Raw genomic sequence first — 26,942 nt, forward strand, 5'->3', positions numbered from 1 at the left:
AAACAATACCTAAGTTATATTTCTCATCTACGAATGATTAATAATGTAAGTGAGTGTTGCAGTTATAATTTTTGCACTTAAATGCCATATAATTCTTTCTAGAGCTGAAATCAAGAGGGATTTAAAAACCTTATTTCCTATAACAAAATTAATCCAATATTTTTGTGGAAATTTATTCTGTTTTATTTCATTTGATGAAACTACTGAATTCATTAAATAATCTATAAATATCTACTATGAAAAAAAACTCGAAATTTTCAATAACAAACATGTAATATTCGTGTTTTTATATTGAAATGGATCAAAATGAAAATTAGTTCATTTGTAATCCTACAGAAATTGTATGAATAGCAATTCCTCTAATTCACTGCGAACCAAAACAAATTACCAATTACCACTCTTAGGACAAAAAAACGTTACATATTCAAACAAAGATTTGTTTTGAAATCATACTCATTTGCTTTCAATGAAAACCAAAACAAATATATGCCTTACAATACATATTCAACGCGCTAAAAATGACGAAATTCAAGAGCAAATCTTGTAATTTAACACAAAAAAACTGAAATATCAACAAACCGCGAATAATACGTTGTTCAAACAACACGCTGCATTTCTCATAATTTCCCAATATTTCCTAATTCTTCTTTATGGCTCAAAAATAGAAACACAATATAAGAACCCAACCTTGACCAACATTGTTCTACAGTTATTACATTAGAATTGTGTATCGAGCGTCCTTTCCAAGCTATTGCTCAAATTCAACCAGCTTATTATTTAATTTGACTTCATTAGCAGACCCACATATTCCCGAAGATGCAAATCTATAATATAATCGATGATTCCAGCTTATCGCCTAATTGATAATCGAATCTGACAATTATCTACGGGATCTAAAGGTGGAACACCCGCGAGGTTCGCAAGGACGGTGATGCCCATTGAACTTTTCGAGATTCACCTTCTTGTTGCGCTCGAGATGGATATGCTCTTTGGCCGGATGAAGTTTCAAGGCGAAGGCGATCTTATAAATCATCGGACGTCAACTTGTTGGCTCTTAATCACTGCGCCCACGTTTTCATTGAGACATCACAGATCAAGATCGGGAGTGATGATGGGTATCAACCTTTAGATGCGCGAGGTCTTGGATCAAATCGTGATCCAATTAAGGCTATTTGTGGTTTTATAGTGTCTTGTTGAGATTTTATAGATTCGTGAGGATAGAATTTGTTGATTGGGTCGAATATGTTGATTTTTATCTTCGAAAGATTACAATTACTTGCAAAAATTAGTTGGCTTGCAGAATCAATTTAATTGGTATTCGTGAAAATTTTATTCCTTATTTACCACTGATGAAATAATTAACATCAATATTTGGAATTTGTAATTGTGAGGTGAGTGCAATAACTTTGGTGTCGGATAGAACAACTCTTTTTATGAAAAAATATTCAATTGAATGCCATCTGAAAGCGTATTAATACACTACGTCAATTTTTTACTTTCATTAATCATTAATGTGAAAAATTAAAAAATTGATTTTTGTAGATTTTCGTGAGTAGGTTTTGCGTTGTACTCAATTATCTCGAAAATGGTACGTTCAGACATTCAGGAGACCTTTTTTTTTAGTGAAACTCCGTTGATTTCAGAAATGAAATATTTTTTTGAAAAAAAGACAGTGGTGCAGATTTTCAATAGGAAAAGGATCATCGCACCCCTATATCTACGCCACTGAATAATTTGGGCAAGCGACATTTACCTTATTCGAAACATTACATTATTTAAACTTCAATTCCTAAAAATTAAAACAATGAATGTAATAATAACAGAGTTATAAGTAAAAAACAGATTTTTTTTAAACTTTAATACCCTGTATCTCAAAACGAAGTTTTTTCATGGAAATAGTTGTTCTATCCGACGCTAAAGTTATAGAATCAAAATCTTGACCACTCTGTATATTACTGCAGTTGATAGTGGAAATATTTTTCGAAGTTCAAGAGTTTCCAAAAAAATTATTGAAAAACTTGAAAGAGTCAGTTCAAATAGCAGATTTTTCAAAATTTTTGAAGATTTTTGGTGACAAAAGAACTGCATTCATTTATAACATCGACCCTTCTTTGGAATGCTTTTATAGACTGTTTCAATTCAAAAATGTTAGGTATTTTTTTTGGTTGGTCATCTCTGCTGCTTTTATATAGTTACACTTTGGATGGAATGTGAATTTACGCTTAAAACCAACTACCCTGTATATGCCAAACAATTATAAAGGGTTTTCCAATTAGCATTGGCATATACCAAATTTTTACGTGGCCCCAAGAAAAATAGTCTGGAGGTGTTAATTCACAAGATCTCAATGGCCAATCGTGATTACCTTTTCGAAAAATAACACGATCAGGAATTTTTTTGCAAAATTGCAATTGTTTCGTTTCTTGTGTGGCACGTAGCGCCGTCTTGTTGAAAACGAGCTTTCAATGCATAATACCCAAGATCGGTAAGGAATCGACAAACCTGGGTTTGTCGAGCTACAGCAGCACTATTCTCAGTATTTCTTGAGCGACGCACACGTTTAGATTTTTCACATCACTAAATTGTCTAAAAAGCTCAAACTTTTCCTCCATTTTCATTAATGTCAGTCGAGAAGTTTTTATTTGACAAATGTCAAAAAGTGACAGCCGTTCAGATATCGGGCTATTCAAAATCAAACCTCTAATTGGAAAACCCTGTACTTGTTTGTCATTCGGTGCTCATTTCTATTGCTATATTACATTTCAAGATCATGTACGATGATGGGTACCAACCTTTAGATTTCCGAGGTTAAAATAAGTATTCAAATGATGAACCAAGATGGGAGTTATTCAGTTATAGGATTATTTAGGTCAATACTGAGGATGTTTGTTTTTCTATTGTGTTTTGTTGAAGTTTAATTGGTTTATGAGGAAATGAATAGGTACCTAATAATTAGAGTCTATCGTCCTTTCTTCAATCACTTCATCGTTACACCTTTTCACCAGCGATCTATTCAAATGTCATCAGCAGGCATGATATAATCAGTGTTATTCAAGTATGCATTGTTGTGGATGATGATGCGATCTTCAGGAAACGTGGTACCTTGATTTTTGATATGCTTTATTATTTATTGGTCTATGATCTGTTCTCAAGTCTCAATTATTGAAATCTGGCAACTGTAAAGAGCGTCTTCAATTCAACCCTGAATTTTTCTTATTGTTTTTATTGTTCATATAATATTTTTGGTTTTTATTATCTGATGAAAATGATGCAGATATGATAAAAGTATGTCATACTAGAGACTAGACTGAAGATCTTTGAATATGGATGTGCACATTCATTTAGAATTTTTTCAGGTGTTAAAAGTTATATTTCATCCATTTTCACAATTGAAATGTGTTGAATAAAAAAATTCAAGAATTACATTAAAAAGACGAAATTTGTTGATGTTATTTGACGGAAATGTTGCATAAGTATTACAGCGAAGCATATCTTCATCAGATTTCTACAAGTTGTTACGTGGTCAAGGATGAGTCAAGGTCATGTTCACTATATTTTTTTTGTTGGCCGTCATAAACAACGAAAAATGTTTTGAATTTTGAAATAACGCGCGTATTTCAGCAAATTTCGTTGATGTTATTCACTTGTTCATGAACAAAAAATATGTTTTGTTCAACTAAACAACAACACCGTACCTGAAGTGAATTTTCAAGTTCTAAAAAAAGAGGTATTCACACATAAGCAATTACAAATCAAAGACTAACTATCCCCCTCACATTATAATGAATAAATATACAATAATGATCTGAAAACTCAAAATAAATCTCAAACCAAAAGCAAACACTTAAAATGGGATAGTTTTCAAAACGTTCAAATTTTAACCTATTCTTGAGTAGAAAGAAAAAATCCAAAAGACTCTGATTTGGTTTTTCTTTAATTTCTACTCATAAGGAAGTTCCTATTTCATTCAATCATTCCGTTTCTTTTCAGGAAGGAAGTATTGGTCCAGATATCGTCATCAGGCCAATCCCACAGAGACTCAGGAATAAAATTCTCAAAACATACGGAAATAACAGATCGGAAGAAATACCATACAATCCAACAGACGATGAAATGTTCCTAGACTCCGATGGTGAACTAAGTTCCGAAGTATCCATAGACACAGGAGTACCAATCAAAAGAAAGAAAATCCATAAGCAACATCACATAGTCTACAAGAAGAAGAAAGCCCAACAAGACGATAGTTTCAGTGATTATGGTAAGTCAATTTATCGAATATTTATTCTATGTCTTTATCTCCTTCTTCCTCATCTCAGCCTTTATGGAACCTGACCATCTGATCAAAAGGCACAAAAGATCGACAAGGTCCTCCAGATCAGATAGGAACAAAAGAGAAGCACCATATACGATATATCCTGAGATATTGGTGATTGTGGACTACGATGGCTACAGACTACATGGTGGTGACAACTTGCAGATTAAGAGATACTTTGTATCGTTTTGGAATGGTGTGGATTTGAGGTACAAGCTGCTGAAAGGACCCAAGATACGTATCAGCATAGCAGGAATCATCATCAGTAGGGTTCGTATGAAATATATTTTGAGTTTGTCATTTGAAGACGAGCCTTGTCTACTTATTGATATATACTTACTGTCAAAGAAACTGCAACACCTAGAAGGATCTGTTTAAATTTAAAATTTTTTTTTTGGGGTAACATAGATAGTATAGCAAGGAGTAAATGATTGAAATTTTCAGAAAAAAACGAAGGGTTTACAATTTGTCAATAATGTGTTTTTCCAACGCGATTACACTTCCCAACACGTCTAGGTATTGATTCAATGAGATAATATTTTTCTTCTTGAGGGATACTATCCCAAGCTACTTGTACTTCATGTCTCAGAGCCGCCAAAGTCCTTGAGGGCTGAGGTAAATTTCCAAGCCTTCTACCCACGATGTCCCAAACATGCTCCATGGGAGAAAGATCAATGGATCATGGTAAAATGTTTACATGGGTCGCTTCAAAAAAGTTCAAACTAGCTCTGGCAACATGGGGTCGAGCATTAAATTAACGAAAATATTGGATTTTCGAGCCGGTTAAGGTAAAAGGCAACATATGACTCCACTATTCTTTGAAGGTAACACAGCGCTGTCATGTTACCTCGAATAAAGACTTAAAGTGACTTACTCGCATGTGCAATAGCACCCCATACCATAACGCCCACTGTCAGTGTACATGACGCTCAACATCAAGCTGAGGTTCACGTCTTTCTCCCCGACGTCGTCTGATCTTTCTTCGGCCATCATGTGCACCCAAGGAGATTCAAGATTCATCAGAAAAGACGACCTGATGCCATTCTAAATTCCAATGTTGACGTTCTCTGCACTACTGTAATCGTTGCCGGCGATGCTCCACTGTCAGAGGTAACACAAGTTGGGATAGAAAATGCTGCAGTCCAAAAGACCTTATTTGAGGGTAAACCGTACGGACAGTTACAGGATGGCCTTGTTCTCCTAACCACTCATCAGCCAAAGATCGAGTTGTCGCAAATCGGTCTCTAATGGCCATAAGACTTAGACGTCGATCTTGAACTTCATTTGTGCCCCTTCCACGTCCGGTGCCTACTCTGTTTCGATTTTGGGCCTTATCGAACCACGCTTGACAACATCTCATAACAGTAGTTGAATTTCTATTTGTATGGTTAGCGATTTCTTGAAATGACAGCCCCGCCTCACATAGACCAATATTTCGACTTCTTTCAAATTCACTTAGCTGGCGATAAATTCCTCGTACATGTGCTCTAGACATTTTAACAACAACTAAACATCGACTTTGAATCTCCTCGAATAGCTGGTTTGTTATAAAATTTGAAGAAATTGCGAAAAACGACTACAATATTCAATATTTGAGTAACAAAAATTGTTTGCATGAAAAAAACCTTCCCGATTTTTTTCTACAAATTCAATCATTGCTATACTATCTATGTTTTTCCAAAAAAAAAAATTAAATTTAATCAGCTCCTTCTAGGTGTTGCAGTTTCTTTGTCAGTTAGTATATTTAGAATTTGACGGGCTTAACGTGGCTTACGACGTTTTGACTTAAACAAAACACGTGCGTGAAGGTAGTAGAGTGCATTGAAAAGCGGTCGAGACATTCAAGCTCTAAACTTCTAGCTGTCTGACAGAGACCTAAGAAATTCGGGATATAAACATTGAACACCAAGAACGTTCTCGTAGCATTCTCAATAAGTTAAGATAAGTAGTAGTTCTTCCTCCATGAAATGAACAATTGGTGTGATTCGATGTGTTGATCTCACACTTCTCTAATGATATTCAAGCTGACCTTCCCAAATCTTAATTAAAATCTCAAAATACTATTGAATATTATGAATATAAACTATTCAGACATGTGAGAATTTTCATAACTGGACAAAAACAAATAGTTCTCCTGGTCGAAAGCAGTGTGATACACATGTAAGTGGTCCTGTAAAAGCGACATTAAGTTAATGATAAGCATCAATGAAAATTAATCAATTTGGCCGCCTACTTCCTGATTTGAATATCAACGAGTTGAGACAAAGGATCAATAGCTGTTGCTAAGGAATCTAGTTTTAAAATTTGTTAATTTTATCGATTGACAATAGTACGATAACCTTTATCGAGAGATCTGAATTCATTTTTTTACTTAACTTGCTTTAGTTCGAAAGCAAATACGAATCTTTTTACAGAAAAGGTATCAAAAAGTTAGAGAAACGTTAGATTACATGTATCATTCTTGAAGGAATGTGGTTATACAGTTTACGCTCGAGTGGAATGCTAGTAACCTTTTTTTAACAATTTTGTTCGATCCCACCTGAACCAATTGCAATTCTATATTCATCTTTTGAATTTTTTCCAAATATGTGTATAATAAATGGTGTATCACAAAATAACACCAAGTGATCCTCCTGCTAGTGCTAATCTCTCCAATTCTCCTAGATATCTTGCAGTTTTCAGAGATGAGTTCAGAGATATTCGATCTTCTCATGCCTAATTTATAGAGCCTTGGTCATGTTGTATAGGATGCTCCAAATTGTCTAGTCAGGGGATCTCAGAAAGAATCCCTTTGAGCTACAAAAATGGCAAATTTTCGGGCTCGATTTTCGAGAGAATTAATTTGGTGAAAACCGCAATCTTATAAGTTCGATTGTTTTCAAGCTATAAGGGGAAATTGGAAATTGACGTGATATATGAAAAGTTCTCATAACTTCTTTCCGGTATACTTGTTTGATTCTAGGATGAGTTCTCCATATGCTTTTTTTCCTAGGAACTACCGTATGGCCCCTGCCCACATAAAAATATTTGATGCAAATAACTTTTTATTATGACAAAAATGGTTGAAAGAAAGAGTATCAAAATTTCTATCATCAAAAAAAACATCAAACCTCAAGTATCGAGATAATAACTAATCAAATATGAGATTGTAACCCTCAGTAGATTTTTCGAAGTTGTACTTTCAAATTAATCACAGAGGAATGAATGTCAAAATAATGATCAACACCCCGTATACTCCAAAACCGCGACGGAAATCGAAGGTTTGGAAGTTCTCCTGGGGCTTCGAGACGATTTCGAGGGGGTCCTATTTTGACATTCTTGCTTTAGATGATCCCGTTCAGGTATTTATTTTGTATGGCTACATACCTGGATTCTTAGGGGAAATGCTATATCCACTGACAAAAACAAATGACTGTTGAAGGTTTTTGTTTCATGTTAAAATCAGCAATAATAAAGTTTCGAGAACTTCGTCATTTTCCAATTTCCTCTTTAGCTGGAATACAGTTGAACTTATAAGATTACGGTTTTCACCAAATAAATTCTCTCAAAGAGATATTCTCTTGACATGAGGCGACACTAGGAGTTGAAAGACTAAACCTTTTCGAGAATCTTGTAACTCTCTCATCTCTTTATACATCAAAATACAATCCAATAAACCTCTCAAACCACAATTCCGCTTTTGGTTTCAATCTCAGAGCATTAAAAGCTTTTATCTTTACGGCCCAATAAAAGTTAAAACTAATTCACAACTAATCCATTACTTAATCCATTATGTCCCCTCAAATCATGAATCGCGTCTTTCCTAAACGTACTTTCATAAACTGCCACGGTGTTTATGGCAAACACCTTGCGGATTTATGGGCTAAATTAGCATTTTATAAAACAGGTGCCTGAATCGATGGAGTACCGCATGGATCCGGTGACGTTGTCTGTGGGAAAAGAATAGAAATGACTGAATGAATGGTCAGCCTTCGAAAAACGAGGAAGATTCCAAATCCTCGGATGAATGAATTTTGGTTTATTATTTCCAATAATCAGTGGCGGATCAACCGGGACGCTTAGTACGCTGAGGCGTATGGCCTCCGATCGAATCAACTTTTCTTCAGAATGAAAATTTGTCCAGCAAGTGGAAATGAAAAATAATGAAATAAGGAAGAATAAATTTCGACTTGCCACAATCACAAGAAATGCAACCAGACCAAGAGTAAAAATTCAGTTGCCAGTAGAAAAATTACATCAAATCAAAAAGGTTTCGCCTCCAAGGTTGTCTCCAATTATTAGTTGTACAACTTTGCTTTGTAAACATAACGCCATCGAAATATTACTCGGTTTGTGTCTGCATCAGAAAGTTATTCTCTATTGAACATGTCAGCTTGCGAGTCAAATTCTCGTTACTTGCAGGAGCTTTCAATTGTCTGCTTCATTATGAAAAAATCTGCAGCTGAGGCTCATCGAATGCTCTCAAATGAGGCCGCTATTAGTGGAAGAACTTGCTGAAAGAGGTTTATATCAACGCTTCAAGAACGGGGATTTTGACGTCGAAGACCAGCATGGCGGTGGAAGAAAGAAGGTTTTCGAAGATGCAGAATTGGAGATATTACTTGACCAAGACTCGTGTCAAACGCAACGAGAATTGGCAGGATCACTGGGAGTGACGCAACAAGCCATTTCAAAATGTCTGAAAGTCATGTAAATGATTCAGAAATAAGCAAATTGAATGCCGTTCGAGTTGAAGCAGAGAAATGTTGAACGGCGTTTGTTTGCTTGTGAACAGCTGCTTACAAGGCAAAGACGAAATGGACTTCTGCATAGCATTCTGAACTGGTTCATTACGATAATCCCAAACGCAAAATATCATGGGGATATACTGGCTATAATTCCACGTCGACGGCCAAACCGAATATTAACGGTTCCAAGGTCATGCTCATTATTTAGTGGGACCACCTCGGCGTATTGTATCATGAGTTGTTCAAATCGACTGAAACAATCACAGGCGATCGTTATCGATAGTAATTAATGCGTTTGAGCCGAGCATTGAAAGAACAACGGCCGAAATACAACGAGAGACATCACAATGTGATTTTACAGCATGATAATGCTCGACTCCATGTTGAGAAAGTAGTCAAGACATACTTGGAAACGTTGAAATGGAAAGTCCTACCCCACCCGCAGTATTCTTTAGACGTTGCTCTCTCGGACTATCACTTGTTTCGATCAATGGCACACGGCCTGGAAGACCAACACTTCCGGTTTTATGAAGAAATAAAAAATTCGATCGATTCGTGGATCGCTATAGAAGATGACCAGTTTTTTTCAACGCGGGATTCGTACTCCCGAAAGATGGGAGAAAGTATTGGCCAGTGATGAATAATACGTTGAATCATAAATGTATAACAAGTTTTTTACAATGAAGCCTCAAATTTCGGAAAAAACGGCAAAAGCAAAGTTGTACGCCTATGTATATTTTGTCATGAGAGCATAATTCGAATTGACTAAACTTAATTTTGTGTTTTATCTTTGAGTTTGTGAATTGATTGCGTTTCAATTTACATACACATTTGGATTGAAAAGTTCCTCGAACATAAATCTCACTGGTTTTAGCGCAAAGTCCTGTATCTTCTACAAAACTTACAGTTCCGGAGATATAAATTTTAGAAATTTTCATTGGGATTTCGCAAAATAATGAATACCTACCCCGCTGGCTATTCATAAATTTGTTTAACATTGATAATTATATATTTTGTCATCGTGTGTGGAGATATTTTGCGTTGAAAGAGGAAATAATAAACCACAGCGTAAAATTGGCAGTGTTTTTCACCTAAACCGACGTGTGAAACAGTCGTGGGTGGTATGATCGAAGAAGTTTCAATGTCATCCGGTGATAGATCCTAGGAGGAACAGCCTCCAATACGTAAAAAATCCTTTGATCGGCACGTTGCTTACTATTTTCGTCGATATTCAAGAATGGACGTGGATTTGCTGAATGGATTGATGAGTCTGATGCCAGACGAATAGGTTAAAAATAACTCCAAGTTGCGTCCTTCAAATGTTGTGTTCGCGGGCTGAATAAACACGGTTTTAAAAGGATTAAGAGGAGTGACAGATCTTCAAGATTAAGTCGAGAAGGATCTTTACATAAATCTTGAGGTTTACTGCGAACGTAAACTAATTTTTCATCATTACTTCTGCCACTTCTGGTGAATATGTGCCAATGATAAGTGACTCGGTAATCTATGAGGAAATTGAATTTTTATAGGAAATAAAGATAGACTTGACACCGTTTATACAGGAGCTTGATTTTCATTAGAATCGGTTTTTATTTTGTCATCTTCAAATGACTGATTGATTAAACGTTTCTTCCTGTTTGCCTTTAGAACTTCGCTTTATGAACTTGACACAATTTGTTTGACTAAATTAACGTCAGCTGTTTCATAACCAGAGGTTCTTCTTCTTATTATTCATTTGACTTAACACTTCACTCCATGAGTCCAGGGCCCAATCAGCAAAAACAATTTGACTTCATCATTAGAGCCCAATTTTTTTCGCTGGAGCTTTTTTTTTAAAGTCTGCAAAAAGCAAAAAATAATTACTGGAGAATGAGCTGGGTGGTCAACCAAGTGGATGTAATGGTGTCTTAATATTTGGGTGTTCATTTTCATCAATCCAAGTTTTGCAATTATATTTGTTGAAATAACCATTTAACCAAAAATAAGCTCCATTATTGTTCATCATTTTCAAGTGATTAAAGTGAAAAATCAGAAAATAAAGGACGTTTATGATGGTATAACGGCTTCAGTTTTTGAACCAGTTGAATTATGTAAGAATGTTAACCCAAATATTTCCTTAAATTTCTGCCTATTGTTGTTTAAGAGAGATTTAAATGTTGAGAATCAAGTTGAACCGATAAATTCAGATTTTCTCTTAACTTTCTGCTACCAAATCAATATTCTCTTGTGTGCATGCTTGTCTTTGTCTAACTAGTACTATTGTATCATAAAAAAAATCACTTCCAAATTTTTAAAAAATACAGCAAATAGTGAATCTATCAGCCGAATAACGTTGATAAATTTTTCATTTCTGCCAGTATTCACAAATCAGCCCTCATTTTGATAAAACAATTAAACAATTTTTAAACATTGTTAACACGTGTATCTTTCCATGATTCAGAGGCAAAATTTGCTGAAAACAAATGACCTAAGAAATTTCAAAAAATAATTCATAGTATTGCCATTATAACTATTTCAAATGGTATCATTCCTATTGAAAAATCCAGCAAGTTACAGAATTTAGTACCTACTTGTAATAAATAATGAAAACGCTGAATTCCGATGGAATAATAACTACTATAGAAATTTCCTTCTCCAGTATTACATGAAAAGTTAGTTCCAGTCTGATTTGCAAAAATTCGCTCATGAATGCATAATATTCTAGTTACAATGTTGTGAATATTCAATTTCTACATGAATCACTACCTACATTGAAAGCAGTTCGTGTCTTTTTGAAACACGTGTATAAATACTATGTATCTTTCAAGAAGATACTTACACGTGTTTCCTAGAAATCACATTGTATCACTGTGAATTTTATATACTGTGAACTCAGACGTAGGTGCGTGGTTTCAAATTTTATTAACACTTAAAACTCTATTATTGTTTCCAAGAAATGGTTTATTCTGCTCGGTTGAAATGTGTGAATGATTATCCTTCAGATTTGTGAAATGTATAATTTTCTTCGAAAGGATTAATAGCTATATTTACGATCAATATCAGGAAAATACTGATTCAAATCATTTCAGTCGTAAGGAAATCATTAAACTTTGATGAAATTCTTTGAACAGTATTGTAAAAGCAATATAATTGACTTTCTCTGAATATTATTCGAGATACAGGGTGCGGAAATTTGACTTCCTGCTTTCAAAGCTCATTAAAACCAATTTTAAGAATTCTATTTCTTAAATATTTGTCAGATTATATCTATAAAATTCGTTTTAAATTAAAGAATGAAGATGATTTTTTTATTGAAATCAGTATCAAAAGCTAACCTTAGTTTTACCTCTATACATCATTTTTATCATTTAGCTTTTCATAATAAATTCAATGAGAAAATTACCATTTTATGATATGCGAAAATGAAAACTGAAATTCGTTATTTAAATACAATAGTGTTGAGAATTTGAATAAGCAGTTGTCCTCCTCAATTATTAAAGTTTAAATATTTCTCATTGAACATTGGAAAAACTCTACTCAGGGTGAAACCAAAAGACCACCAAAATCACAAGCTTATGAAGAGAAAATTGTACTTTTGAATGATCATTTTGATGTTGACCTGCGTGGGAGGAATATGTACAGTTTTTCGTGGCTCACCCTGTATACAGTTCTCCGGTCTCTTCAGTGCTTTTCTCGAATTTTTCATTTAACATTTTCGCTTTAACACGGTATTTAACCTTGTTTATTGAGTAATCTTTTATTTCAGGGAAGAGATGCAACCCCATATTTAGAAAGGAACAGGGTAGGAAGAGATGCTATAGATTCAGCTGCTGCTCTGACAGACATGGGAAAATATTTGTTCAGAGAAAGAAGGCTGCCAGTTTATGACATAGCTGTGGCAATAACGAAGTATGTACATCCACGACAAGAAAAAACTTAACATAACCAAAAAAATGATAATTTTCACCTAAAAAGTCATTTAATAATTCTCTTAAAATACCCTTTCTAGGTTTTATGATACTGTAAGATTTTTCAGATTTTCCAGCACACCCCTGAGGAAAATATTCGGGACATCGCATTATTTTTTTTTATAATTTATCTCCAAAGTGATGTTGTTGAGTAATGGTTCAATTTTGTCTAGGTATGACATGTGCCGCAGGCGGAAAGGAGGGCGCTGTACGAAGGGAACTGCTGGTAATTTCCTGAAAAATTTTTCGGATTGGGTTTATTATTGTGCCTTTAATTTTTGTTTGTTTACTAACAGTACCTACCAAGTGGCGACTTCACCACAGGAAAGTTTATATTAATTCGTCTAATAACAATGCTGTGTGCCAAATTGTTCTAACAACTCGTCAATAATACAACCGATAAATTTTCAGCTGCCCCCTGTATTTTCTACAGGTGTTATATGAAAATTTCTAATTTCGTAAATCAGAATTGAGCGCATTCAAATTGTATTCCAGGAGGAAAAGTGAATCATTCAGACGGGTTTTCTCCAGTTTTTACCGTTAATATGATACAGGGTGTATTTTTTGCAGACTAGACATGTGCAGAAGATCATACCCGAATGACGTTTGCAACCGCGGTACTGCAGGTACGGTTTGTAGTGTTCGATCGATGTAATCGAAGTTTTTTGCACTTTTTTTAGCATGCAACTATCAAGCATTTGAATCATCATCACGTCAACTTTCCTTGCACGTCACAAGAACTGTTCTGCACATTTCTTTACAGTCGATAGGAGTACTCAGTTGGTGACTCATTTTTTCGATGTTTAACGTTTTCCTATTCGTGTTTTCTTCTCAGATTCAAGTTAGATCACACATCATTACATTTATGTTGCGTTTGTTCCCTGCCCTAGACACACCCTCTCACACCATCGTGAAGAGGTGACTCTGCAGCAACGCGGCGACCCTCATAAGCTCGCCGGCCGTAGTAGAGTGTGGCGCGACGCCCATAACGCCACCTCTCGGGCAGACCGAATCACTACTGTGGGAAAACATCTGCTATTTCCAAAAAAAAAAATTTAACTGATATAGTAGAAATGTCACTTCCATATGAACGTCACGGTAAATTATTTTCACTCAAATTGAAGAAAACATCAGAGAATCGTGAAAAAACAAAAGGAGCTCCACGAACGATAAGAATTAGGTACCGATTTCAGACAACAATTGTTTTTGATCGGTAAAATATACTTACTGCTCTTGATACCAAATATACAATTCTCTATGTGTAATTCAACTCAAATGTTTTTGATTTGAGAAACAATTGAACTTCGGACAACACAAAAGTTTATAATAGGCTGCGTGCAATTTTATAAACATCCAAAATGAGTCACCAAAGCTTCCGTCTTTGCTTCAAGTAGCAATTTCCAACCATAGTTCTTATAGTTCTCTCTCAATTAAGCTTTTACATGTAAGTAGGTATCGATCCGTCTTTTTCAACCACTATTACAACATTCTTACTCTCACTTGAACATTACATTACAATCACGCATTTTTTCTCTTAAACATTCAGTAATTATTGTAAAATAGTCATTTCTTCTTTCACATCATAAATTCCATTAGAATCCTTCAAACGTCGTACTTTTTAACTTTAATTCATGACATTATAAGATTATATTATAATACTGAAGATGTTCATCCTTCGTATTGATATGTATTCATACAAGCAACGCATGCATCAAATTAACGTTCTTCAATTTGCACAAATATTCCTCAAGTTCCACAACATCAATAAATCAGAATTTACTGTGAACAGCATGTGTTACATAAGTGAAACGTCATAGAGAACGCATCATTCGAAGAAAAAAAAACTAGCATCCTCCTAGTCCAAGCTTCAATATGCAATTATGGTTTATCTTTAATGTTTTATGTGCTTTTAATGTTGCTTCTAACATTTAGAGCGAGAATTCCCATTGATTTGTTTTTTCAAAACTAGGTTTTGCCTATGTGGGAGGTGCTTGCGTTGTGAACAAAAGACTGGAGAAGGTCAACTCTGTTGCCATCATAGAAGACACTGGAGGATTTAGTGGAATCATCGTTGCTGCTCATGAAGTTGGACATTTGTAAGGATTCGTCAAATTTTTCATCAGATTCTTCAAAAAAATTTAATAAGCTTCTTCCAAAAAACTTTTCTGGAAAATAGTTTCAAACAGCTTTATCACTCATCCTATATATTCTTCCAAATATTCTCATCTTATTTTTTCAAAATAGGTTGGGTGCAGTACATGATGGAAGTCCACCACCTTCCTACCTAGGAGGGCCAGGAGCAGAAAAATGCCAGTGGACAGACGGTTACATCATGTCAGATTTAAGACACACAGAAAGAGGCTTCAGGTGGTCGTCATGCAGTGTAGCCAGCTTTCACCATTTCTTAAAGTGAGCTTACACTTTTAGACAATCCTGTCTCAACTTATATGCGAATATTTTATTTTCCAGTGGTGATACAGCGACTTGCCTTTACAATTCACCGCATGAGGATGATAGTTTACCAAGGGTTCTTCCTGGTAAATTGTTAACGTTAGATGCCCAGTGCAGGAGAGACAGGGGTACAAGTGCTTGCTTTGTAAGTTGATACAAAAATTTTGGGAATTATGTGATGTTTGATTCGACTATTTAATTTCAGAAAGATGACAGGGTTTGTGCTCAGCTGTTTTGCTTTGATGCTGGCAGTGGGTATTGTGTCGCTTATAGGCCTGCAGCTGAAGGTTCACCCTGTGGAGATGGTCAAGTAAGTACATTATGAACACTCTGTATAGGAGCAGAGTCATCTCGTTATGAAGTCCTATTTTGGTTAGATCATATAAAACTTCGCTTAATGAGTCTCAGATCTAACCAGTATAAATGCATTTTTTTTTAAATGTTGACCGTAATCATCAACATAGTCAACTTCAAGAGTGTAACATGTACTCCAATACTCTATATTTTCAATACATTTACTGTAAAAATATTCGTCATTGCTTCCGAAATAGGATTCAATCTTTGTACAATTACATCTTCATTGGCAACAATTCTTTTCCCTGGAGCACCTTTTAACCATTGTTAAATGGATCAGAATCTTAATGGCACTTATCAAGCCATTTTTTTGCGTGCACAGAATTTTTTCCATGGAAAAGCAGTATTTTGTCCAAACGAGATACAAGTTTGCATCTATTTTTCGAAAAATAATAAATGTAGCGTTACTTTCAACCTTTAATATCTTGATTTTTGATCCAAACTAACCCTATGTTCAGAAGTTTTGACTTTACGTTACTGTTATCCTGGTGTCGAAGGAAATGGAAGAGCCAATGAACCTTCGAAGAGAGCATCAATGTTAACACCTATTGGCTCTAGGCCTTTTTATGGGCTTGGAAAATACCAATATAAAGCAATAGTTCAACCTTCTAGAGAAAAACCTTCTAGAGAAAACTTCCTGTTCTTGCTCAAGCAAAAAGATTTGTGGTGCTTTCACCGATCTATACCAGGAAGGCATTGAAACTGCCTAGAGCTCAGCTTCGGGTAATAGTTGGACTGCTGACAGGACACCGTCTGTGCAAATATATTTTGTACTGCATGGATAAGTCAGCAGATGAGATATGAAGGCTCTGTGAAATTGGGGTATAAACAGCTGAACATATGGCGTGCAAATATCCGGAGTTGACTGTTCTTAGAACCACTCATATAGGAAAGTCCTAGATATTGACGAGCTGACAGACAAGACTCCTAAGGATGTCGTTAACAGTATCGACGGCCTCCTTGGGTTCGTATGAATTGGTAGGGTATAAGAACAAGAGATCCATGTGGTCTCAGTACACGGAAGGCTAACCAAGACATCCAGGGACCTCTGATGAAATCATCAGTATGGCATCTCAGTGGTCCCTACCATATTAACTTCCCATCTCCATAGCTGATCCTGGTGTCTTTGATATAAAACAGTCGCGTTCTTTCAAAAATTGCGCAGCTTTCGACGCCATCTATATCGTGCCAGCAAAGACCTACTACAAATTTATATGATTCTGCACGAAATTTTGCAAGAGGCTCGAAATTGTTTTTCCTTATTCATACGCTTGTCTTTTTCAGTACTGCCTGAATGGCCGATGTGTAGCAGAACACGAAAACATCATCCCAGACTATTCACAAAACTCAGCGACATACGTAAGAAGTAACAACAATCTAGGAAGGCCGTTGTAAGTACAATTGCAAAACACAGAACAATGTTTTTTACTATATTTATCGTTACCATTTTCGTCACCTGCACCACCACACATCAATATTTCTGCACACATGACTGATGCTAGTTTTTTTGAACATTTCCGCCACAGGTTCTACGACGACGAAGAAGAAGTTGAGGCATACCAGAAACCGGAACAACCTCAGTACTACGACTACAACACATCTCCCCAACCCCCTCAAAATCCCTACTACCAATTCAACAATTTCGATGACCCTAATAATTATAACCAAAATTACTACTCGCTTTCTATGGACCCGTCTTTCGTTCCAACGAAAAAAAGCGACGATTACAACCCTGCCACCCTTAAAAGATTCAATTTATTCACGTTGTCAACAACAAAGTCCCCTTACGACTTCAAGAACTTTGGAAAATTCCCCACCCAAAATTCCTTCGTGGATAAGTTCAGTTTGTCCAACCTCAGGAATTTCCTGTTCCCTAAAAGCACGACTACCAACCCTTACATTGGGAATTATTATCAGTTGAGAAAGCTCACAACGATAAACCCTTATAACTTTTCCAATTTTGGAAGAACAACTAAAAGCCCGTATACCTTGAATTTTGACGATATAAATAACAATTACTTGAAACGCAACGCCGCCAGTTATTTCCCTAGTGATACGAATATAATGAACAATTTTACTGCCTTCACGTAGAGAGAAATTATAGGGTAAGAACAATGGAATTCATCTTAAAGATCAGCTTCCTTCAAACATCTCTAGTCAACTTCATATTCATCTAGTATCTCTTCTTGTCATAACGACTCTTTTAGTGATTTCTATTTATTTATAACATCATCTCCAATAATTGAAGAATATTATTCATTTGCTGGTCATTCAACAAAAAAATAGATTCAGTGCAAAATACTTGCTCCCAATAAGTATTTGGCCAATATCTGTTTAACAAAAAACCTGAACCAAATGTTTAAGTTATGATGTTTCTAGTCCTTTTCAGATTTTGGAAAGGTAAATAATACCTCATTCAATCTGTTCATTACAATTTTTTCTTCACGATCATAGCATAGGTACCTACTTCTACATTTCATGAATGTTCGCTTTGAGATTTCCTCTGATACAATTATATGGTATAAGAAGTCTTAAGAATCTACATGAGTTATTTTTTAATACATATTCATGATTCTTACATACGACTGAATCAATCATATACCTAATAAAACCTATACCTATACCGCAATTATATGCATACATATAGATACTCAGCCACATTTGAAGTATTTGATAATCCAGAAGGAATCATTAATCAACTTGTTTTATTGGTATTGTCACAAAAACGAGATTATGATATTTAAGAAAAGAAAATAATAAACAAAAAATTAATTAGCCCTACAGCTGAGAATAAGGGCATTAAGTTACATTGAATACCTACTTATGGTGGAAGCGCTATAACTTGACATATTTGGTAGAATCAACTCCCATGAAATAATTTTTTTACCAAAGACTTAAATAATACATGATATTTAGTTTTTGCAGTTGAAATGTTAGCATTGCATGCATGCTCATCCTGATCGCTAATTTATCAAGTTCAAAAATTATTCTGGGTTTAAGTCCATGAGTATATCATTGATTAGCATGGTTATCATTCAATTTATCTCTTTATAAATTTCAGTATATCATATATCTATTAGTATCTACATTAAAAACATCACCATGTAATTCTTTCTAATTTGCAGCATCTAAATATGATTCTATCATAAACTATTTCATTTGTAACCTCACAAATAACTATATACTGAGTTTCTAATTTATCTTTCTTTTTTGCAGCTAGATTTTTATGAACTGAACTGAAATTTTGAGAGTCCACAAACTGAATATCTTCTGTGAAGAAACCTTTTTACCTGTTGTGACAATTTTACCAAGACTACAAAAATCGCAACCAATGAGACGAGAGACAATATTTATATTTATATATATAGTTTTTTACAACAAATTTCGAAAATATAAATGAAAAATGGGAACAACACAAAGAATGTGACAAAACTCGAAAATTAATAGAGAATGTATTTATTGGAAATTGGACAGAACGAAGCGATTAAAATTAATTGCCGTCTATTGCATTCATTCAGAATAATGGAAATATACTGCCAGAAGCGCAATAAAATAGTTGTAACTTTATAAGTAGTGTTATGATCTTATAATAAATTTATTGTAAATAGAATTTCAAATATGGAATGTTTTATTTTTATGTTCACATCAGCATACTTCTATATGCATATATGACATTATTTCTTTAAAATGCCCATAATAACAAAAAGATAATCATTTGAAACAATAACTTGCAAACTTCTTCCTTTATGAAAGGAATTCCATTTTCAAAACCTCACTTTTCTGTTGACAACAAATATGGGGTTGTGGAAGGGATTGGATCAGAATTGGTAGTTCCAGTTATATTTTTTGTTGTTTCAACTCTTCCACCCAACCAATCTATAAGAAAAAAATTAAAATAAAAACAAACTCAAAATTAAGGATGATGTGAAAGAATTGAGTTCAACAATACTGAAGGTTAGTACGTGAAAGGGAGAAAGAATTCATGATGAATAAACAGGAATAGTAAAATTATCTTCAAGAAAAAATGAATTCAGTCCTTAAAATAGCTCATTTATTCTGAAAACAGGCAAATTCATTAACATGCCAAGCAAAATTATCAATTCAATAACCCAATAAATTGATATTATTTTTAGGATATGAATGGGAGATTAGGTGTTTCAGATCAATAAAATGCATTTCCAAAGTAATATGGCACCATTCTTTGTTCATTATATATTTTTAACTATATAAAGTAAATATACATCGGTGTAACAAGAAATAAACATCTGCGACTAAATGGTATTCAACTTTGTACTTGTATTTTCAAATTTGAACAAAACAGCTCAATAAGAAGAATAAGTTGAAATCTAAACATGCAAGAAGCAGTTAGATACAATGAAAATATATATCCAGTAGGGGAAGCATATGAACCATTCTCACATGCAGTCATTCTTGCTGAGCTGTATTCTTTTACAATGCATGACTAGTTCAAATATTAAGAATAGTACATTCTATACGACCCCTGAAATAACATTTTAAAAATGCTCATCCACAAAATGAAGGTTAAGTTTGTAAAAATGTATATATCTCTTACATTAGAATTAATATGGAAACATTTCGAAAAGCCTAACTGGAAACTTTTGGAAGTAGGGAAAATATAAGGAAGACTACTACAGTAAGTAATGTTATTTTTCTTGTCAGTATTTCCTACCCGGTAAAACTCCAGCCGCACCAAGGGCTATCTTAGCTATTACAGCAACAGATAAAATACACACAATTCCAGCAGGCATGATTTTACCAGAGTTATAGAATCTATAACCCATCACTCCTGCTAATATTGACGATGTTACCAATTGTGGCACATAATTGGGAGGATGTACACTCATTTGGTATGCACCATAAGACAAAGCACTACCAAAAACCAAACCAGCAGCTAAAGATGGAACGGATCCTGAAACAGATTTGATTAGATTAATATTTAAGACTCAGTTAGAGTGGTAGAAAAAGTTTATTTTGAAAAAATTGTAATTTCAAATTGATTTACCTGCTTTAACATAACCCATAATACCACCAGCTGCAACTACCCCAGCATAAACGAAACCAACAATATCTACAGTCATTTTTGCAATATTAGCGGCTCAAACTCGAGTCAAATCACCTTTTCTAATTAGAATATATGAAACTCATCAGCTGCACAGTTGTTCTTGAAAAATTGGTTTAATTTGAACTACCATCCGCTAGAACTATTGAAAGTACCTACTTCTCTCATCTTGCTAATGCTTGCTCAAATTTCAAATGGAAAACAGTGATTGGTAATTTATTTGGAATGGCGATATGAATAATCAGATTAATCTACGAGAAGCGGCAGTTATTACACCTTGTTATGAAATGTTTTCAAATTATGAGCATGATAATGCTGAAATGAACCTCAGAAATATTAGCGTGTTTGCCAATGTTACTAATTTTTCCGATTTACTAGGTATCAATCCTAAAAACTAGATGAATCATGTTTTTGTGTGACTGAAAACAGATAAATAGGTAGGAATGATAAAAATAGTGATATGTTCAACTCTTAGGAGTTGTTCAATACACTAATTTTCCACTCATACCTAGTCAACTGAACATTCTGAAAAAGTTATTCCTACCTAATCTCTGAAATTTAAGATATTTGACAACCCTGTGTTTTTGTAGTCCTGATTTATGTGTATTGGTAAATTGGTTTTTAAATATTGTCCTGACAGAAACATAACCCTGAAAATCATCAATCATAATTTCATTACGTAATTTATACCTAATATCTGGGTATCTCCTCAGTAAAAAGTTTCAGTTGATAGAAGTGATTTAGAATTTCGCTACGATCCCATAGAGTAATAACCGAAGTCATGGCTCTAAACTCGAAAGATCTTGTTCAAGTCAACAATGTTATTATAAACACTGGAAATATTCTGTCATTGAACGATATTACTAAAAAAACTATACAAAACCCTTCAGAAGAGGTAAATGTTTTAAGATAAAATAACTATTGATTTGAAATGTAAATTTTCAGCTGCTTGAAGCCATCAATATCACTATAAAAGAATATCAGAATGGTCAAACACCCTCTCAACCAGATCAACCTTTGATTGTCAGTCGCCCCAATGATGACTCGGTATCAAAAATATCAGAGCATGATTCCTCTGATCTGAAATTTGGCTTCAAAATATTTTTGACCTCGGATGATCCTGTATTACTCATTGATTCTATAGAAAAGGGTATGCATATTTGATTTTAATTTTTATGTCACCTTGATAATAACGAAAAAGTTTTGACAATATTAAGCTTATTGATTTCAGTATTGCATACCTGAAAATTTACTCATCAATTCTTTTCACTTGTTTGAGATTCTTGGTATTATCATTCAATTAATTTTTCTAGCATTAATCACTTTGAATGTGGCATCAGTTAACAATGTTATCATAGCATTTATCGACAAGAGGAATGATATTGGGGAAATAAAATCAGTATGGACAGCACTTGAAGATTATGTTCTTCAGAATAAAATTAATAAAATTGGTATAGCAGATGTAGAGGAGGAAATTTTCAGGAGTTTATTTGAATGGTCAAATGTGAAGCCAAGTATTATACAAATTAACTTATCAACTTGCTGTGTTGTACCCCCCTCCCTGCAAAGTTTTTGTAAGGAACATGATATACAGTTGTTGACTCATAGTGATCCCACAGGTAATATTAACAACATCATTAACAACACATTCAAATCCTGCTCTTTAATCATTAGTTATTTTTTTTTTTGTAGATATCTTGCCCAAAACATCTTTGGACGTAGTTCTAGGGAAGGAATATTTGCTCAAATGGGTTGTTAGGTTTTTAGTTCATATAAAATGTAGAGGAGTATTAACTACAAAAGGGTATCTTCTCAGCCTTGGTAAATAGTAAACATTCCACTATTGAAATGCATTTATTTTTTTACTGTTTTATTATTTTATTTTATACATAACTGATATCAAAGGAGTAATTTGATAAGGTATGCAACAACTTTTTTGTACTTAAAAATTGTTTTTACCCCTATAAGAGAAATTTTATCGACTATTGTCACAATTATATTTACAAAAGTGTTTGTTACTGTTGTATGCAATACAAATTTTATTGATATAAAATTCCTGTTTTCGTATTATTTATATTTGAAATTGTATGTGTTCCACTGTTTTTTTTCACATAACAAAATGTGTATAATACAATCCAACAGGAACAGAAGTTCTTGTTGAATAATTTCCATTCGGAAGGAATTTTGAAAATAATATTGAAATAAAGCATATTTAAAATATCTCAAATAGGTGTTTTATTCTTTGAATATTTCCTTTTCACCATTCATATCATAATTTTGTGGTTACATATGTGATAATTTGTAGATGAAACTTACATTGAGGCCAGGAAGTTTCTGCAAATTTTCCTCATTAGTTTCACTGGAGTGGCATTTTTTTCTCTGATTGTATCAATATAAAATCCATCTCAATTATTATTATATCTCTGCATATTTACTTTCTGTCGTTCTCTCAAATATATATTTTTTTCAAGTAAAAAATAATCAATTAGGAGAAAATCAAACTCTATTGAGTAATTACCTGAAAAATCTTTAGCAAGGCTAAGGAAAATATATTTGTATGCGATACTTCTTAGACATCAGAATATAAAAACTTAGATTTGTGCTGGAAAGCTTTTTTCTTTTTGAATAAACCAGTAAATTTTTTCTCACAACTCAGAATTGGCACTTTTGAATTTGAAAATTGATTTCTATCTCCGTTACACTTTTTATTTGAAGAAGAATAAAAGATTTTTCTAAACATTTCCTCTAAAAGGGTTAGGAATGTAATCAATAATCCTATAAATTTATTTATCGGATATTTTTCAAGATGAACAAAGGTAAAATTCTACATAGGCAACTGATCATACGGATTCTTGTAAGCTTCTGTAAGAAGTGTTGCCGAACAATAGGATGAATTTCAATTCATAATCTCCATTTGAATATACAATATGGTATAATCGTCTTCAAGTTTTCTTCACCTAATTTTTTCCTCATTGTGAATAAATGGCGGGTCCTGAATACCAAAAATAGCTTTAAAAAAAATATTTTTCAGGCGATGTAGGTATATTAGCGTTTTTAACATTAATTTATTTCTAGTCGTGAAATGGCTACGGCTTTCAAATATCATACAAATTCTAGATATTTTGAGTTTTGAATACTTGATTTGCAATTTGAAACCAATCTCTGATTAGGTATAAACATTCATACAATGCGGATTAATGTTTTTGCGCGCTTGTTCTGGACTTCTGGAGGAATAGCAAGCTAAATTGTTCTAGACTTCTAAGGAAACAGCAGGTTAAATTATTCGGCTCAAATGTTTGTGAATTTCGAATTATGGATCGAAAGATTTTGTATTCTGAATATATATATTTGAAAATTGAAATTTAAGGATTATGTGCAAAATACGAAATCGAATATTGATTGAGCACTTACCTACCTACCATTAGGAGATTAAATTATTTTCATGAAATTTCGATATCCTATTATAATCCAACCGTCTGATCTTTTAGAGAACGACTCTTTGTTGCAAATCATAGCTTGTTTAACTGTTTTGAGCGCTCATTAACAGAACAGAATGCTCTATCATTTCGCTAAAAAGCCTGAAATTTTCAAATTTTAGCCGGGAACGGTCTCAAACGATAAGGTTTTACTTTCTGATAATGAATTCACCCTCATTTTCCATTCTGTTCGATTCGCTATCTTCGTTCGTAATCACGAAAACCCCCGAACGGATAGACCTAGCAATTTTTCGGATTTTCAGTGTAGGTTTGGTTTTCAAATTCAGAAGATAAGTTCGTTGATGATCAAAATCCGACATAGGGTTATTTATACCTAGATGGCCGTTCCAAATTTTGTTCTCCTGATAATTGCAACTACAAATTTGATCGAAATATGTTATTTAGATGTGAAATAACATTTTGAGCTTTATGCAAAATTTTATATTGATTGCGTCACTAGTGACCACAAAACCGACGGAGCTGAAATCAGGTATGAATGTTCCTTATTCGTATAAAATAACAATTTCAATCTTTTATTGCAAAATTCGAACTGATCACATCATCAAAATATTTTTGAAGAATATTGGAAAATAACTGCCCAATATTTCTGTGCCAAAACAGATCCAGTCGAATTGAGATCCATTATTTTACAATAGATGGCTTCATCTGTATTTCGCGTTGTACCACTGTTAAACCGGGTACTACTAGATGACGTTGGAAAGATGAGATTTCGTATCTACTATAAAAACTTTTCAGACAGCTTTGTGATATATTGCCTCAGTTTAGTTTGAGCGCGCGTCAAAAATGGACAGCAAAGAGAAAATACGCTATATCTCACAGTTTTTTTTTCTAGAAAAGCGAAAATGCAAGCCAGACGGCTGAAAATGTAGGTATATAGCGTTTATGGTCCTGATACTATAACATCCAATCACGCGCAATTTTGGTTTCGTCGATTCGGTTCCGGTAATTTTGGTTTCGAAGATGCACCACGCACTGGAAAGCCGGTTGTTGAAATCAGACCATCATGAAAGCACTGTTTCGATTGCCCAAGATTGCACAAAAAACCTTTAGAACCATTTCCGTAAGGCTGGTCTCAAGAAGAAGCTCGATATATGGGTACCATACGAGTTAACTCAAAAAACCTCACGCTGCCGAATCGCAACTAGATCGACTCATTTTTGAAACGGTTGGTGACTGGTGATGAAAAGTTACGACAACGCCAAGCGAAAACGTTCGTGGTCGAAAACGTGGTGAGCTGGCGGAAATGGTGGCCAAGGATTGACAGCCAGGAATGTTTTAGTGTGTTTTTGGTGGAATTGGCAGGGAATTATCTACTATGAGCTGCTTCCCTACGTCGCAACTGTTAACTCGGAACTGTACTGTCAACAATTGGATCGTCTGAAGGAAGTAACGGCCCAGAATCCGCCAACTTTGGCCAATAAGAGAGAAATTGTGTTCTATTAGGACACACACATCGATGGTGACTCGCCAGAAGTTTTCTTTGGAGGTTCTTATGCATCCACCTTATACGCTACGCTGCATCTGACACCCACTGATTATCATCTGTTCCTGTTCATGGCGACAATTTTGCTTGTGATAAATTCGCTTCAACAAAGACTTGTGAAAATTGACTGTCTCAATTTTCTGCCAATAGGGATGAGAGGGGCGAGGGTAATAATGATATTACCTAGATTCAAAATGGCAGCAAGTTATCGAACAAAACGGCACATATTTGTCCTTAATCGGATCATTCTAACTATTGTAATCAAAGCCTTGTTTTTCATTAGAAATAATGGATTTTTTTTTACTTTTTACCTAATACATATATCGAATAACAATTTCAGTTTCTTTTCTTTACGAAATTTTGTGTTGTTTTCGCCATCTGAACCATAGATGATTCAAGCAAAATACCGAAAACAACCTTATATTTCGTATATATGGATCCGATCCAGTTGAGATATTGCGTGTGGATATCAAATAAAAGATACAAGCTTAGTGAGGGTTGATACTAAATCAAGTAGAATATATAATAAAATCCTTATATTTTCTTAGCGAAAGATCGGATTAGGATGGAATTTGGTATGCATATGTAAAATTATCATTCGAATGTTCATGTTGAATTTTAAGAGGATCGTATCATCATGACCCTTGTCTTGTTGAAATAACCTTATCCGATAACTTTCTGAGTCGCAGTAGGTAGGTATATCTTTTGGAGAATGGATTGATTTGATTTTGGTAATTTCAGTGGATACAAGCACGACGAATTTCTTGGAGGTTAATTCAAGAAAAAACAGTCTGGATTTGTATGAAAAACCGCTTTTATCTGAAATAGGCGGATTTAAATGCGGACAGTACATAATATCGAAATGAGAAAAATGAAACATTCCAAGCATGTACCTGCTTGGTTTTTTACTATTTTATTTAAAATTTTTCCATTTCCTGATGGAAAAATTATGTTGAAAGCAAATACGAATCTTTCTACAAAAATGTTATTGAAATGTTGAACGCGTTAGAGTATATGAATCACTTTTGATGGTGACTATGTTGATGTATAAAATTGAATTTTCGACGTTCTAAATGCATAGATTAGATTAG

The 26,942-nt window shown here is 34.2% G+C and overlaps 3 protein-coding genes across 6 annotated transcripts in view; 2 read left to right on the plus strand and 1 right to left on the minus strand.

Moving 5' to 3' along the window:
• Positions 1–19,415, plus strand: part of LOC123676322 (A disintegrin and metalloproteinase with thrombospondin motifs 16) — a 95,737-nt gene extending 76,322 nt beyond the window's left edge. Inside the window, exons 6-15 of one of the 4 annotated variants that reach the window (XM_045612180.1) lie at positions 3,991–4,258; positions 4,317–4,582; positions 12,785–12,927; positions 13,160–13,212; positions 14,956–15,082; positions 15,231–15,395; positions 15,456–15,582; positions 15,643–15,747; positions 17,076–17,182; positions 19,008–19,415. In XM_045612180.1, coding sequence (XP_045468136.1) covers positions 3,991–4,258; positions 4,317–4,582; positions 12,785–12,927; positions 13,160–13,212; positions 14,956–15,082; positions 15,231–15,395; positions 15,456–15,582; positions 15,643–15,747; positions 17,076–17,182; positions 19,008–19,011 — 1,365 coding nt within the window. In that variant the 3' untranslated portion in view covers positions 19,012–19,415. Of the gene's footprint in view, positions 1–3,990; positions 4,259–4,316; positions 4,583–12,784; positions 12,928–13,159; positions 13,213–13,556; positions 13,613–14,955; positions 15,083–15,230; positions 15,396–15,455; positions 15,583–15,642; positions 15,748–17,075; positions 17,183–17,317; positions 17,897–19,007 lie in introns of those variants that run through there. The other 3 variants (XM_045612171.1, XM_045612163.1, XM_045612152.1) reach the window with 3 other exon arrangements.
• Positions 19,232–21,109, minus strand: LOC123676345 (transmembrane protein 14C). The gene is made up of 3 exons (XM_045612205.1): positions 20,815–21,109; positions 20,482–20,721; positions 19,232–19,667 (listed from the first exon to the last, which is right to left on the minus strand). Exons 1-3 carry the CDS (start codon positions 20,888–20,890, stop codon positions 19,564–19,566), a joined length of 420 nt encoding a protein of 139 aa, XP_045468161.1. The 5' UTR covers positions 20,891–21,109; the 3' UTR covers positions 19,232–19,563.
• Positions 21,110–21,481: 372 nt separating this feature from the next.
• LOC123676337 (glutamate--cysteine ligase regulatory subunit) lies at positions 21,482–23,098 on the plus strand. Its single transcript, XM_045612191.1, has 4 exons — positions 21,482–21,766; positions 21,817–22,021; positions 22,185–22,490; positions 22,564–23,098. The coding sequence occupies exons 1-4, from the start codon at positions 21,653–21,655 to the stop codon at positions 22,698–22,700; spliced, it is 762 nt and encodes a 253-aa protein (XP_045468147.1). The 5' UTR covers positions 21,482–21,652; the 3' UTR covers positions 22,701–23,098.
• The last annotated feature ends 3,844 nt before the right edge of the window (positions 23,099–26,942 follow it).

The sequence above is a fragment of the Harmonia axyridis genome, chromosome 1 (genome assembly GCF_914767665.1).
Source record: "Harmonia axyridis chromosome 1, icHarAxyr1.1, whole genome shotgun sequence".
Lineage (NCBI taxonomy): Eukaryota > Metazoa > Arthropoda > Insecta > Coleoptera > Coccinellidae > Harmonia > Harmonia axyridis.